Source organism: Chlorocebus sabaeus, chromosome 20 (assembly GCF_047675955.1).
Source record: "Chlorocebus sabaeus isolate Y175 chromosome 20, mChlSab1.0.hap1, whole genome shotgun sequence".
NCBI lineage: Eukaryota > Metazoa > Chordata > Mammalia > Primates > Cercopithecidae > Chlorocebus > Chlorocebus sabaeus.
Genome location: NC_132923.1, coordinates 103,400,086 through 103,413,344, shown reverse-complemented (window position 1 = coordinate 103,413,344; position 13,259 = coordinate 103,400,086). Strand labels below are relative to the sequence as shown.

At 42.9% G+C, this 13,259-nt stretch overlaps 1 protein-coding gene across 7 annotated transcripts in view; it reads right to left on the bottom strand.

The window, feature by feature from the left end:
- CSMD2 (CUB and Sushi multiple domains 2) overlaps positions 1 to 13,259 on the bottom strand; it is a 654,890-nt gene that overhangs the window by 168,646 nt on the left and 472,985 nt on the right. For all 7 annotated transcript variants that reach the window (XM_037996751.2, XM_007979489.3, XM_073007520.1 and 4 more), the window contains one exon: positions 11,487 to 11,613. In XM_037996751.2, coding sequence (XP_037852679.2) covers positions 11,487 to 11,613 — 127 coding nt within the window. The remainder of the gene's footprint in view (positions 1 to 11,486; positions 11,614 to 13,259) is intronic.

The window sequence follows — 13,259 nt, the reverse complement described above, 5'->3', positions numbered from 1 at the left end:
AGCTAACAACAGGAAGAGTTAACAATAAAAAAAGCAATACAGAAGCATAATGTATTTTGTTTGAAAGAAAGCATAATACATTTTATGTAAAAGAAATATAGCCCCTTGTACTCCTTTCATATTCTTCAATGCCCATGGAACATAAATAAAAGAAAAACATTCAAAAAGTAAAAAAAGGCACAACGCAGTCAAAATAAAAATAATGAAAACCATACAAAATCTATAAACCACTTAGTAACTGAAAAAATTCTTAAATATTCTTGGATTTAAGAGAAATCTAAATGAGTTATAGACTAGAAATGAGCCCAGTTGAACACTCTATAGGAAAAAGACAAATTGTCCAAACAAAAAACACACAAAGAACCAGAAGCAGCAAAGACAATTAAATATCCTATTGTCCATCTAAGTGGTGAAGACTAAAAAGTATTGGCAATGTCTAGTGATACTGTCTGGGGTAGCAGGCCTTCTCATAGACTTCTGGTGGACTCGTAAATTGCTATAATATCTAGAGGAAATTTTGAGGTCACGTATCAAAATTTGCCTCCTAAAAATATATCCTAAGGAAATTAAGGGACAACTGTTCGAAGATTCAGGAATAAGAATGTTGGAGTGAAAAGCTGAAAAGATTCACTTATTCAGCAGGTGAATGGTTAAATAAATTATGGTGATGCATACAATATAATTCTCTGTACCCATCAAACAGGATGAGGTAGATCTATATACATTGACATGATGAGATGGTGACATACGATCAAGTGGTAAAACAAAATCAAGTGACTGAGCCACGCATGTGGATGAAATTGGTTTAGAAACACGTGTATTACATTTGCTTTACGCACATATTGGCACACAAAATATCCAAAAGAATAAGTAGAGCAAACAGACATTAATAGTTATTTTATGTGGGATGTGAGGAGGGGTAAGATTACAGAGTAAGACTGTAGAAATGTTTCATTTCAAGTTTATACATTTCTTTGTTTAAATTTTGAATTTTAAAAAAATGATTATCTGGCTGGGTGCAGTGGCTCACACCTATAATCCCAGCACTTTGGGAGGTCGAGGCAGGAGAATCACTTGAGGCCAGGAGTTCGAGACCAGCCTGGCCAACATGGTGAAACCCCGTCTCTACAAAAATTAGCCAGGCGTGATGTCGTTCGCCTATAATCCCAGCTACTTGGGAGGCCGAGGCATGAGAATTGCTGGAGCCTGGGAGGTGGAGGTTGCAGTGAGCTGAGACAGTGCCACTGTATTCCAGCCTGGGCGATAGAACAAGACTGTCCAACCCCCTCCCAAAAAAGAGTACCTAATTTGTATATAGAAAAATTCTATAAAGATATTTCCAATAAAAAAGATAATAACTAAATAAGGACTCAGACACAAAGGGGCTTTTTGTGTTTGTCTAATTATGAATGTGAGTTATCCTAACTTTGCTGCTGGTTATTCAAGACAGGTGTGTGTGTGTGTGTGTGTGTGTGTGTGTGTGTGTGTTGGGGGTTGAGGGAGAGGGAGGGAGAGGAGAAAGAGACAGAGGGAGGGTAGGAGAGGGAGAGAGGGAGAGGGAAAGAAGGAGGGAAGGGGAGGGAAAGGGGGAGGACTGAGTAAGCACACAAGTACTGCTGTACATGTGCACACTATGCACACTAGTTGGGATGGCAGGCTGGGGTGGGGGAATGAGGAAGGGATGGTGTCTTGCCACTCTATCTCCATCTTTCTGCAGTTCTCAATGAAACTGGGAAGACCTTACTTCACATTAGCTCCTTTGAGGTTACTGTGGCTCCAAGAAGCCATCCAGACTAAGGACTGATGTTATCTTTACCTTCTTCGGACTATTTCCCATTTTGGGATCCTCAGCATTCCCCCCACTGTGGGCAGCAAGCCACCCAGGTGCCAAGGCAAGAGACAGAGGGCACGAGCTGTTCCAGTATAATAAAATATATAAAATAAGAATAGTTATACTAGATATAGATCATAGATGTGATTATATATGAATATCATTAATCATTAGGTTGTAGCAATTACTCTTTATTCCAATATTATAATAATCCTTGCTCTTACAATCATAACCTAGGAAGAACCAGGTCATGCAGAGATAGGAGCTGAGGGGACATAGTGAGAAGTGACCAGAAGACAGGAGTGCGAGCCTTCTGTTATGCCCGGGCAGGGCCACCAGAGGGCTCCTTGGTCTAGCGGTAATGCCAGCGTCTGGGAAGATGCCCGTTGCCAAGCAGACCATGGTCTAGTGGTAGCATCAGTGTCAAGGAAAAACACCCACTAAGTACTTAGAAGATGGGAAAAGTGTGTCTCCCTTTCCCCGGGGGAGTTTGGAGAAGACTCTGCTCCACCACCTCCTGTGGAGGGCCTGACTAATGTCAGGCCCACCCCCAGTTATCCGGAGGCCTAACCGTCTCCCTGTGATGCTGTGCTTCAGCGGTCATGCTCCTAGTCTGCCTTCATGTTCCATCCTGTACACCTGGCTCTGCCTTCTATATAGCAGTAGCAAATTAGTGAAAGTACTAAAAGTCTTTGATATGCAGAAATAATTGGTGTAAGCTGTTTCTCTCTCTCTCCCTCTGTCTCTCTGCCTTGGCTGCCAGGCAGGGAAGGGCCCCCTGCCCAATGGACATGTGACCCACATGACCTTATCTATCATTGAAGATGGCTCACACTCCTTACCCTGCCCCTTTGTCATGTATCCAATAAATATTAGCGCAGCCCCACATTCGGGGCCACTACTGGTCTCCGCGTCTTGGTGGTGGTGGTCCCCCGGGCCCAACTGCCTTTTCTTTTTTTTTTGAGACGGAGTCTCGCTCTGTCTCCCAGGCTGGAGTGCAGTGGCGTGATCTCGGCTCACTGCAAGCTCCGCCTCCTGGGTTCACGCCATTCTTCTGCCTCAGCCTCCCGAGCAGCTGGGACTACAGGCACCCACCACCACGCCTGACTAATTTTTTGTATTTTTAGTAGAGACAGGGTTTCACCATGTCAACCAGGATGGTCTCGATCTCCTGACCTCGTGATCCGCCCGCCTTGGCCTCCCAAAGTGCTGGGATTACAGGCGTGAGCCACCGTGCCTGGCCTGCCTTTTCTTTTATCTCTTTGTCTTGTGTCTTTATTTCTACAATCTCTTGTCTCTGCATATGGGGAGAAAAACCCATCGACCCTATGGGGCTGGACCCTACACCCCATGACTTCATATTTCTTGCTATGTTACTCTGGACAGGACGTTTCCTGCATGTGTTTTGATCTTGTCTTCCTGAGGGCTAGAAAGGGCATCTCCTGTCTCCCCTCCACCCCCACAGCCACCATTCTCATCAGTGAAAACGGTCCTCACTACTGCCCAGAAATCCATTCATCAACTTCTTGTAATTTCCTTGTGTCAGCCATACCTAGATCTGCTCTGCTCTCCTTAATTCCCAGAGGCTGTGCCTTTTAGGTAGGTTACGGCTGCTATGCCATGGATGAACACATCCTTCTCTTTAGAGGATGTGTGCCAAAGCACCTAGAAATGAAGTATGATGATGTTGACGGTGTACTTTTCAGTGGCTCAGCAAAAAGGAAAACAAAAGGATGGAAAGAGAAGAACAAAGAAAGCACATAAGCATATATGGCAAAATAGGAACGCCATTTGGGTGTAGGTAGTAGGTACGCATGTACTTGGTGTGCTATTGTCACAAACAGTAGTTGAGAAAAGTTGGTGTGATCACTTGAATTTTCCCTGAATTTTCTCTTCTTCTCCATCTCCACTGCCACTGCCCGGCTTCCGGCCTCCTCGTCTGTCCCCAGCCACACTCCTGGAGACAGCCTCCTCACTGTGCTTACAGGCCCAGCCTGTCCCACTCTGCCCATTCTCCACAAAACTGCCACGAGCTATCCAAACGCAGCATCACAGCCCCAAGGCCCTCTGTGCTCCCTACAGCCTCGGCCACCAGCTTCATCTCTCATGAAAGCTGCCACCCACCAAATCGCAGGTGATCATCCAGCTGCGGGAACCATTTCCAGCTCCCTGAGGCTGACCACACTGCTTCACTCTCTGCCTAGAAGCTCATAACCCTCCCACCCACCTTCCTCGTTGGCTACCTGGCAACCTCCTCTCCCTCCTTCAGGACTCAGCTCTAGGGTCACCTTTTCCAGAATGACTCCTCCCATCTCCTCCTGTCCTGCTTTTCTGTTCCCCTTCCTCCTTGTGCCACCACCTTGTTCTGGACCGACATGTGTGTCTGCTCTTTGTGAACCATGGCCACATCTCATTCATTTATATAATGCCAGCACCCGGCACAGGCACAGCCAGGTAGTAAACAAACAGATATTTGTGAATATGAGGGAATGAATGCATCAATGAATGATGCTCTAAGTGAAGAAAGTGAGAAAACCTCTTGATTTGCACATGTATATACTAAAGTGAAGCAGTCATTATGTTCTTGATCCACTCATTGTTCAATCACTAGTCACTGAGGAACTATCACAGATCCACTAGGCATAAAACTACCTTTATACTTGGGTCTTGCTTCATTCATTCTTTCATTCATCAAACACTTGACACCTGTTGAGCCAGGGGCACTGGGCTAAGAGCTGGGAGACCTGCAAAGATGAATCAGGCAGGGACCACAGCTCCAGGAGGGGAGGTAACGCATCAGCATAAATAAAGGAGAAAAGTGGTCAGTGTCATCAGGAAAATATAGGCAACAGGCAATGGAAGTTCAGAAGAGGCAGAAAGGACTCCTAGGAGCCCTGTAAGAGAGGGGGTGAGGGATGACCTCCTGGGCGAGCTGACATTTGCACTTGACTTTGAGGGATGGAGAATTTTAGATGTAAGCCTTTGGAGGGAGGAGGGCATTCCAGAGGAAGGGCAGAGTAGAAACAAAGGCCCTGACCTAGGCCCTGAGCTAGGCCACATACAGGGGTCACCAATAATTTTGCCTTGTCAGAATGTCATTGAAGAGAAGTGGTGGAAAATGAGGTTGGGAAGGGAGGTTGAAGTTGCTGTAGCCTCAAAGGCCAGAATAAAATGGTTAGCTTTTATTCTGTAAGTGTGGGGTGGCCACGGAAGGTTTCTAATCAGAGGGTGAACTGATCAGGTATGCTTCCAGAAGGTTATCCCAGCAGTGCTGTGCAGGATGAATGTGTATATTTAACTTGTCCCCCTAATAATGCAAAGTCCCTATGTACGCTGCTGACCTTATTTTGCTCAGAGTTTAGCTAAAAAATCTGTACATAGTAAACACTTAATACATTTCTTTAACATTAATTGAACTGTGTACACCAGTGAATATCTACATTTCTTGCAGCAACACACCCAGTCAGCCAGTTCTCCTTAATTGGAAACTCTTACATGCAGGACTCTTCTCCTAGCTACACTTCTGTTCCTTTTCTTGGCTCCTCACTGTTCCAAATCCTTAGCACTTACTTCCTGGATCATTGTAACAGACTCCTGATGGTGCCTCCCCATGAACTCTCTACACTGCAAATAACCCTGGTGGACTGACCCTGCTCAAGAAACTTCCATGGCTCCCTCTTAGTTATTGGCATTTAAGATGCTCCATAAAGAAAGAATGTCAGCGATGGAGGATCAAATGAATGAAATGAAGCGAGAAGAGAAACCAAAAGAAAAAAGAAGAAAAAGACATGAACAAAGCCTGCAAGAAGTATGGGATTATGTAAAAAGACCAAATCTACGTCTGATTGGGGTGCCTGAAAGTGAGGGGGAAAATGGAACCAAGTTGGAAAACACTCTTCAGGATATCATCCAGGAGAACTTCCCCAACCTAGTAGGGCAGGCCAACATTCAAATCCAGGAAATACAGAGAACGCCACAAAGATACTCCTCGAGAAGAGCAACTCCAAGACACATAATTGCCAGATTCACCAAAGTTGAAATGAAGGAAAAAATCTTAAGGGCAGCCAGAGAGAAAGGTCGGGTTACCCACAAAGGGAAGCCCATCAGACTAACAGCAGATCTCTCGGCAGAAACTCTTCAAGCCAGAAGAGAGTGGGGGCCAATATTCAACATTCTTAAAGAAAAGAATTTTAAACCCAGAATTTGATATCCAGCCAAACTAAGTTTCATAAGTGAAGGAGAAATAAAATCCTTTACAGATAAGCAAATGCTTAGAGATTTTGTCACCACTAGGCCTGCCTTACAAGAGACCCTGAAGGAAGCACTAAACATGGAAAGGAACAACCGGTACCAGCCATTGCAAAAACATGCCAAAATGTAAAGACCATCAAGGCTAGGAAGAAACTGCATCAACTAACGAGCAAAATAACCAGTTAATACATAATGGCAGGATCAAGTTCACACATAACAATCTTAACCTTAAATGTAAATGGACTAAATGCTCCAATTAAAAGACACAGACTGGCAAACTGGATAAAGAGTCAAGATCCATCAGTCTGCTGTATTCAGGAGACCCATCTCACACGCAGAGACATACATAGGCTCAAAATAAAGGGATGGAGGAAGATTTACCAAGCAAATGGAGAACAATAAAAAGCGGGGGTTGCAATACTAGTCTCTGATAAAACAGACTTTAAACCATCAAAGATCAAAAGAGACAAAGAAGGCCATTACATAATGGTAAAGGGATCAATTCAACAGGAAGAGCTAACTATCCTAAATATATATGCACCCAATACAGGAGCATCCAGATTCATAAAGCAAGTCCTTAGAGACTTACAAAGAGACTTAGACTCCCATACAATAATAATGGGAGACTTCAACACTCCACTGTCAACATTAGACAGATCAACGAGACAGAAAGTTAACAAGGATATCCAGGAATTGAACTCATCTCTGCAGCAAGCAGACCTAATAGACATCTATAGAACTCTCCACCCCAAATCAACAGAATATACATTCTTCTCAGCACCACATCGTACTTACTCCAAAATTGACCACGTAATTGGAAGTAAAGCACTCCTCAGCAAATGTACAAGAACAGAAATTATAACAAACTGTCTCTCAGACCACAGTGCAATCAAACTAGAACTCAGGACTAAGAAACTCAATCAAAACCGCTCAACTACATGGAAACTCAACAACCTGCTCCTGAATGACTACTGGGTACATAACGAAATGAAGGCAGAAATAAAGATGTTCTTTGAAACCAATGAGAACAAAGATACAACATACCAGAATCTCTGGGACACATTTAAAGCAGTGTGTAGAGGGAAATTTATAGCACTAAATGCCCACAAGAGAAAGCAGGAAAGATCTAAAATTGACACTCTAACATTGCAATTAAAAGAACTAGAGAAGCAAGAGCAAACACATTTGAAAGCTAGCAGAAGGCAAGAAATAACTAAGATCAGAGCAGAACTGAAGGAGATAGAGACACAAAAAACCCTCCAAAAAATCAATGAATCCAGGAGTTGGTTTTTTGAAAAGATCAACAAAATTGACAGACCACTAGCAAGACTAATAAAGAAGAAAAGAGAGAAGAATCAAATCAACACAATTAAAAATGATAAAGGGGATATCACCACCGACCCCACAGAAATACAAACTACCATCAGAGAATACTATAAACACCTCTACGCAAATAAACTGGAAAATCTAGAAGAAATGGATAATTTCCTGGACACTTACACTCTTCCAAGACTAAACCAGGAAGAAGTTGAATCCCTGAATAGACCAATAGTAGGCTCTGAAATTGAGGCAATAATTAATAGCCTACCAACCAAAAAAAGTCCAGGACCAGATGGATTCACAGCTGAATTCTACCAGAGGTACAAGGAGGAGCTGGTACCATTCCTTCTGAAACTATTCCAATCAATAGAAAAAGAGGGAATCCTCCCTAACTCATTTTATGAGGCCAACATCATCCTGATACCAAAGCCTGGCAGAGACACAACAAAAAAAGAGAATTTTAGACCAATATCCCTGATGAACATCGATGCAAAAATCCTCAATAAAATACTGGCAAACCGGATTCAGCAGCACATCAAAAAGCTTATCCACCATGATCAAGTGGGCTTCATCCCTGGGATGCAAGGCTGGTTCAACATTCGCAAATCAATAAACATAATCCAGCATATAAACAGAACCAAAGACAAGAACCACATCATTATCTCAATAGATGCAGAAAAGGCTTTTGACAAAATTCAACAGCCCTTCATGCTAAAAACGCTCAATAAATTCGGTATTGATGGAACGTACCTCAAAATAATAAGAGCTATTTATGACAAACCCACAGCCAATATCATACTGAATGGGCAAAAACTGGAAAAATTCCCTTTGAAAACTGGCACAAGACAGGGATGCCCTCTCTCACCACTCCTATTCAACATAGTGTTGGAAGTTCTGGCTAGGGCAATCAGGCAAGAGAAAGAAATCAAGGGGATTCAGTTAGGAAAAGAAGAAGTCAAATTGTCCCTGTTTGCAGACGACATGATTGTATATTTAGAAAACCCCATTGTCTCAGCCCAAAATCTCCTTAAGCTGATAAGCAACTTCAGCAAAGTCTCAGGATACAAAATTAATGTGCAAAAATCACAAGCATTCTTATACACCAGTGACCGTCAAACAGAGAGCCAAATCAGGAATGAACTTCCATTCACAATTGCTTCAAAGAGAATAAAATACCTAGGAATCCAACTTACAAGGGATGTAAAGGACCTCTTCAAGGAGAACTACAAACCACTGCTCAATGAAATAAAAGAGGACACAAACAAATGGAAGAACATACCATGCTCATGGATAGGAAGAATCAATATTGTGAAAATGGCCATACTGCCCAAGGTAATTTATAGATTCAATGCCATCCCCATCAAGCTACCAATGAGCTTCTTCACAGAATTGGAAAAAACTGCTTTAAAGTTCATATGGAACCAAAAAAGAGCCCGCATCTCCAAGACAATCCTAAGTCAAAAGAACAAAGCTGGAGGCATCACGCTACCTGACTTCAAACTCTACTACAAGGCTACAGTAACCAAAACAGCATGGTACTGGTACCAAAACAGAGATATAGACCAATGGAACAGAACAGAGTCCTCAGAAATAATACCACACATCTACAGCCATCTGATCTTTGACAAACCTGAGAGAAACAAGAAATGGGGAAAGGATTCCCTATTTAATAAATGGTGCTGGGAAAATTGGCTAGCCATAAGTAGAAAGCTGAAACTGGATCCTTTCCTTACTCCTTATACGAAAATTAATTCAAGATGGATTAGAGACTTAAATGTTAGACCTAATACCATAAAAATCCTAGAGGAAAACCTAGGTAGTACCATTCAGGACATAGGCATGGGCAAAGACTTCATGTCTAAAACACCAAAAGCAACGGCAGCAAAAGCCAAAATTGACAAATGGGATCTCATTAAACTAAAGAGCTTCTGCACAGCAAAAGAAACTACCATCAGAGTGAACAGGCAACCTACAGAATGGGAGAAAATTTTTGCAATCTACTCATCTGACAAAGGGCTAATATCCAGAACCTACAAAGAACTCAAACAAATTTACAAGAAAAAAACAAACAACCCCATCAAAAAGTGGGCAAAGGATATGAACAGACATTTCTCAAAAGAAGACATTCATACAGCCAACAGACACATGAAAAAATGCTCATCATCACTGGCCATCAGAGAAATGCAAATCAAAACCACAATGAGATACCATCTCACACCAGTTAGAATGGCGATCATTCAAAAGTCAGGAAACAACAGGTGCTGGAGAGGATGTGGAGAAATAGGAACACTTTTACACTGTTGGTGGGATTGTAAACTAGTTCAACCATTATGGAAAACAGTATGGCGATTCCTCAAGGATCTAGAACTAGATGTACCATATGACCCAGCCATCCCATTACTAGGTATATACCCAAAGGATTATAAATTATGCTGCTATAAAGACACATGCACACGTATGTTTATTGCAGCACTATTCACAATAGCAAAGACTTGGAATCAACCCAAATGTCCATCAGTGACAGATTGGATTAAGAAAATATGGCACATATACACCATGGAATACTATGCAGCCATAAAAAAGGATGAGTTTGTGTCCTTTGTAGGGACATGGATGCAGCTGGAAACCATCATTCTCAGCAAACTATCACAAGAACAGAAAACCAAACACCGCATGTTCTCACTCATAGGCGGGAACTGAACAATGAGATCACTTGGACTTGGGAAGGGGAACATCACACACCGGGGCCTATCATGGGGAGGGGGAAGGGGGGAGGGATTGCATTGGGAGTTATACCTGATGTAAATGACGAGTTGATGGGTGCAGCATACCAACATGGCACAAGTATACATATGTAGCAAACCTGCACGTTGTGCACATGTACCCTACAACTTGAAGTTTAATAATAATAAATAAATTAAAAAAAAAAAAAAAAAAAAAAGATGCTCCATAACCAGGCCATACGTTAATGCTATCTATCTCCCATTCCTTATCCATGTGTTTCCCCTACTGCAGCCGGACTGTTTCCTCTCCAATTCCAGTATTCTATCCTCCTTTCATCCCTCTGCTCATACTGCTACCCCAACCTGCTCTTTTCCTCCTAACTCACCTGAGCCACGGCTCAAGGCCCCGTTTTGCCAGCAGTGCAATAGTGTGAAGATTCAGAAAGACCTGGGTTCAGATCTCAGAGTTGTGATTCCCTGTGCAAACTTAGTAGTGCTATGCATCCTCTTGGAATCTGAGTTTTCTCATCTACAAAATGGGAAGTACAATAATGTCTGTTTGTTATTAGGGCTTATTATTATCATTATCAATAGGGCTATTGTGGGGAGTTAATAGTGCAGGCTCTGTGCTCAGTAAACGGTGATGGTTCTTTCTCCTCTGACTCCTTGAAATTCCAATAGGGAATTCCTGGAAGGAAGTTACATTTTGATGACATACCTATTTCGAAGGAAGTTATCTTTTGAAGAAGTACATACCGCTGCTGGTCTTTTGCTATTTACTTCCTCCACAACTCAAAAATACAAGCATTTCTGTCCTCATTTTAAAGATGAGGAAACAGCCTGAAAAAGGGAAGCAATCTGCCAGGGTCCATACAGCTAAAGCTGAGTTAGCGCTTGCTAACTGTCAGAAATAACCACAGCAGCTGTTATTAAACATTCACTATGATGAGCATATTACATGCAATATCTCATTCAAGTGCTTTATCCTGAGATCCATACTCTACAGAAGAGGACAATGAGATGCAGAGAGGATAAGCAACTTTTCCAAAGTCCTGCAAATAGTACATGGAAGGGTTGGATTCAAATGGGGGTCTGCATGCCTGCAATCCATGCCCTTGGCTACGCTGCTGTAACTGTGCTATCTGGGCCAGTGAGGTGTATGGACTTGGCACGAAGCCCTGGGAGGCTGGGACTGACCTTTCCAGATTTTTTCAGGCATCCAGCATGGCAACCACCATTGATCACAAGGTTCTCCAGGTGAGGCAGGTGGGTCAGGCACTAGCTGGATGGCCTGGTGATGATGCCGATGATGCCTCCCCTGAGCAACTCACGATGGTTACTTTGCCAGCCCTGATACTTACCCAATGGTGCAGCCGGCCTCTGCTTCGATGGTCCAGATGCAGTTGAGATTGTGTTCATAGGGAGCTGGATACCCAGGTGACAGCACCTGCCCCGACACCTCTCCTTTTACTGTCCCTCCACACTCGGCTGAAAGAAATCCCAAAAGAGTGAGCTTCACGGGGTGCCCTGAGCTGCCAGCAGTCACTCAGCGGCTCCTTTTGCCTGTTTGCTCCTGAGTCCCTCTCATTCATTCCAAGTGACTGAGCACAGCATATTAAAAAGTCCCTGGATGAGACTTATATCCAGAACCTATAAAGAACCCCTACAAATCAACAACAAAAAGATGAATAACCCAATTTTAAAAAGGCAAAGGATTTGAATAAACATTTCTCCAAAGAGGATATATAAATAGCCAATACATACATGAAAGCATGTTTGACATTGTTAGTCATTAGGGAAATACAAATCAAACCCACAATGAGATATCACTTCACATCCACTGGGATGTCTATGCTCAGAAAGACTATACAAGCGTAGGTGGGGATGTGGAGAAACTGGAACTCTCATCGTTACTGATGGAAATGTAAAATGGTGCAGCTGCTTTCAAAAACAAGTTGGTGGTTCCTCAAAATGTTAAACATAGTCACCATATGACCTAGCAATTCTGCTCTTAGGCATATACCCAAGATAAATGAAAACATGTTCACATAAAAACTTGAACATGAATGTTCATAGCAACGTTAGTCATAGTTATCAAAAAGTGTAAACAACCCAAATGTCTATCAACTGATGAATGAATAAACAAAATGTGGCATAACCATGCAATGGAATAGTATTTAATCACAAAAAGGAATCAAGGCAGCCAGACATGGTGGCTCACACTTGTAATCCCAGCATTCTGGGAGGCCGAGGTAGGTGGATTACTTGCAGTTGGGAGTTTCAGACCAGCCTGACCAACATGGAGAAACCCCATCTCTACTAAAAACATAAAAACTTAGCCAGGATGGTGGCACGTGCCTGTAATCCCAGCTACTCAGGAGGCTTAGGTAGGAGAATCGCTTGAACCCAGGAGGCAGAGGTTGTGGTGAGCCGAGATCGCACCATTGCACTCCAGCCTGGGCAACAAATGCGAAACTCCATCTCAAAACAACAACAACAACAACAACAATAACAACAACAACAACAACAACAACAAGGAATCCAGGCTTGATATATGCTACAATATAGATGGACTCTGAAAACATTAGTTAAGTGAAGGAATTCAGACACATTGTGCGATTCCACTTATATGAAATACCTAGAATAGGCAAATCTTGGAGACAGAAGGCACGTTAGTGGTTGCCAGGGCCTGGGGGAGGGGACAACTGGGAGTGGCTGTTAATAGGCATGGGTTTTCTTTTGTGGGGGACAAAATGTTCAAAAATTAGATTGTGGTGATGGCTGTACAACCCTGTGCATATACTACTCACATGGTTAGGCTTTGTGTCCCTACCCAAATTTCGTCTTGAATTGTAATCCCTAGGAGTTGAGGGAGGAACCTGGTGGGAGGTGACTGGATCATGGGGGCAGTTTTCCCCATACTGTTCTCATGATAGTGAGTGAGCTCTCACGAGATATGATGGTTTTATAAGTGTTTGACAAGTTCCTCCTTCTCTCACTTTTCTCTCTCCTGCCGCCTTGTAAAAAAGGTGCCTGCTTCCCCTTCCACCATGATTGTATGTTTCCTGAGGCTTCCCCAGCCCTGAGGAACTGTGAGTCAGTTAAACCTCTTTCCTTTACAAATTACCTCGTCT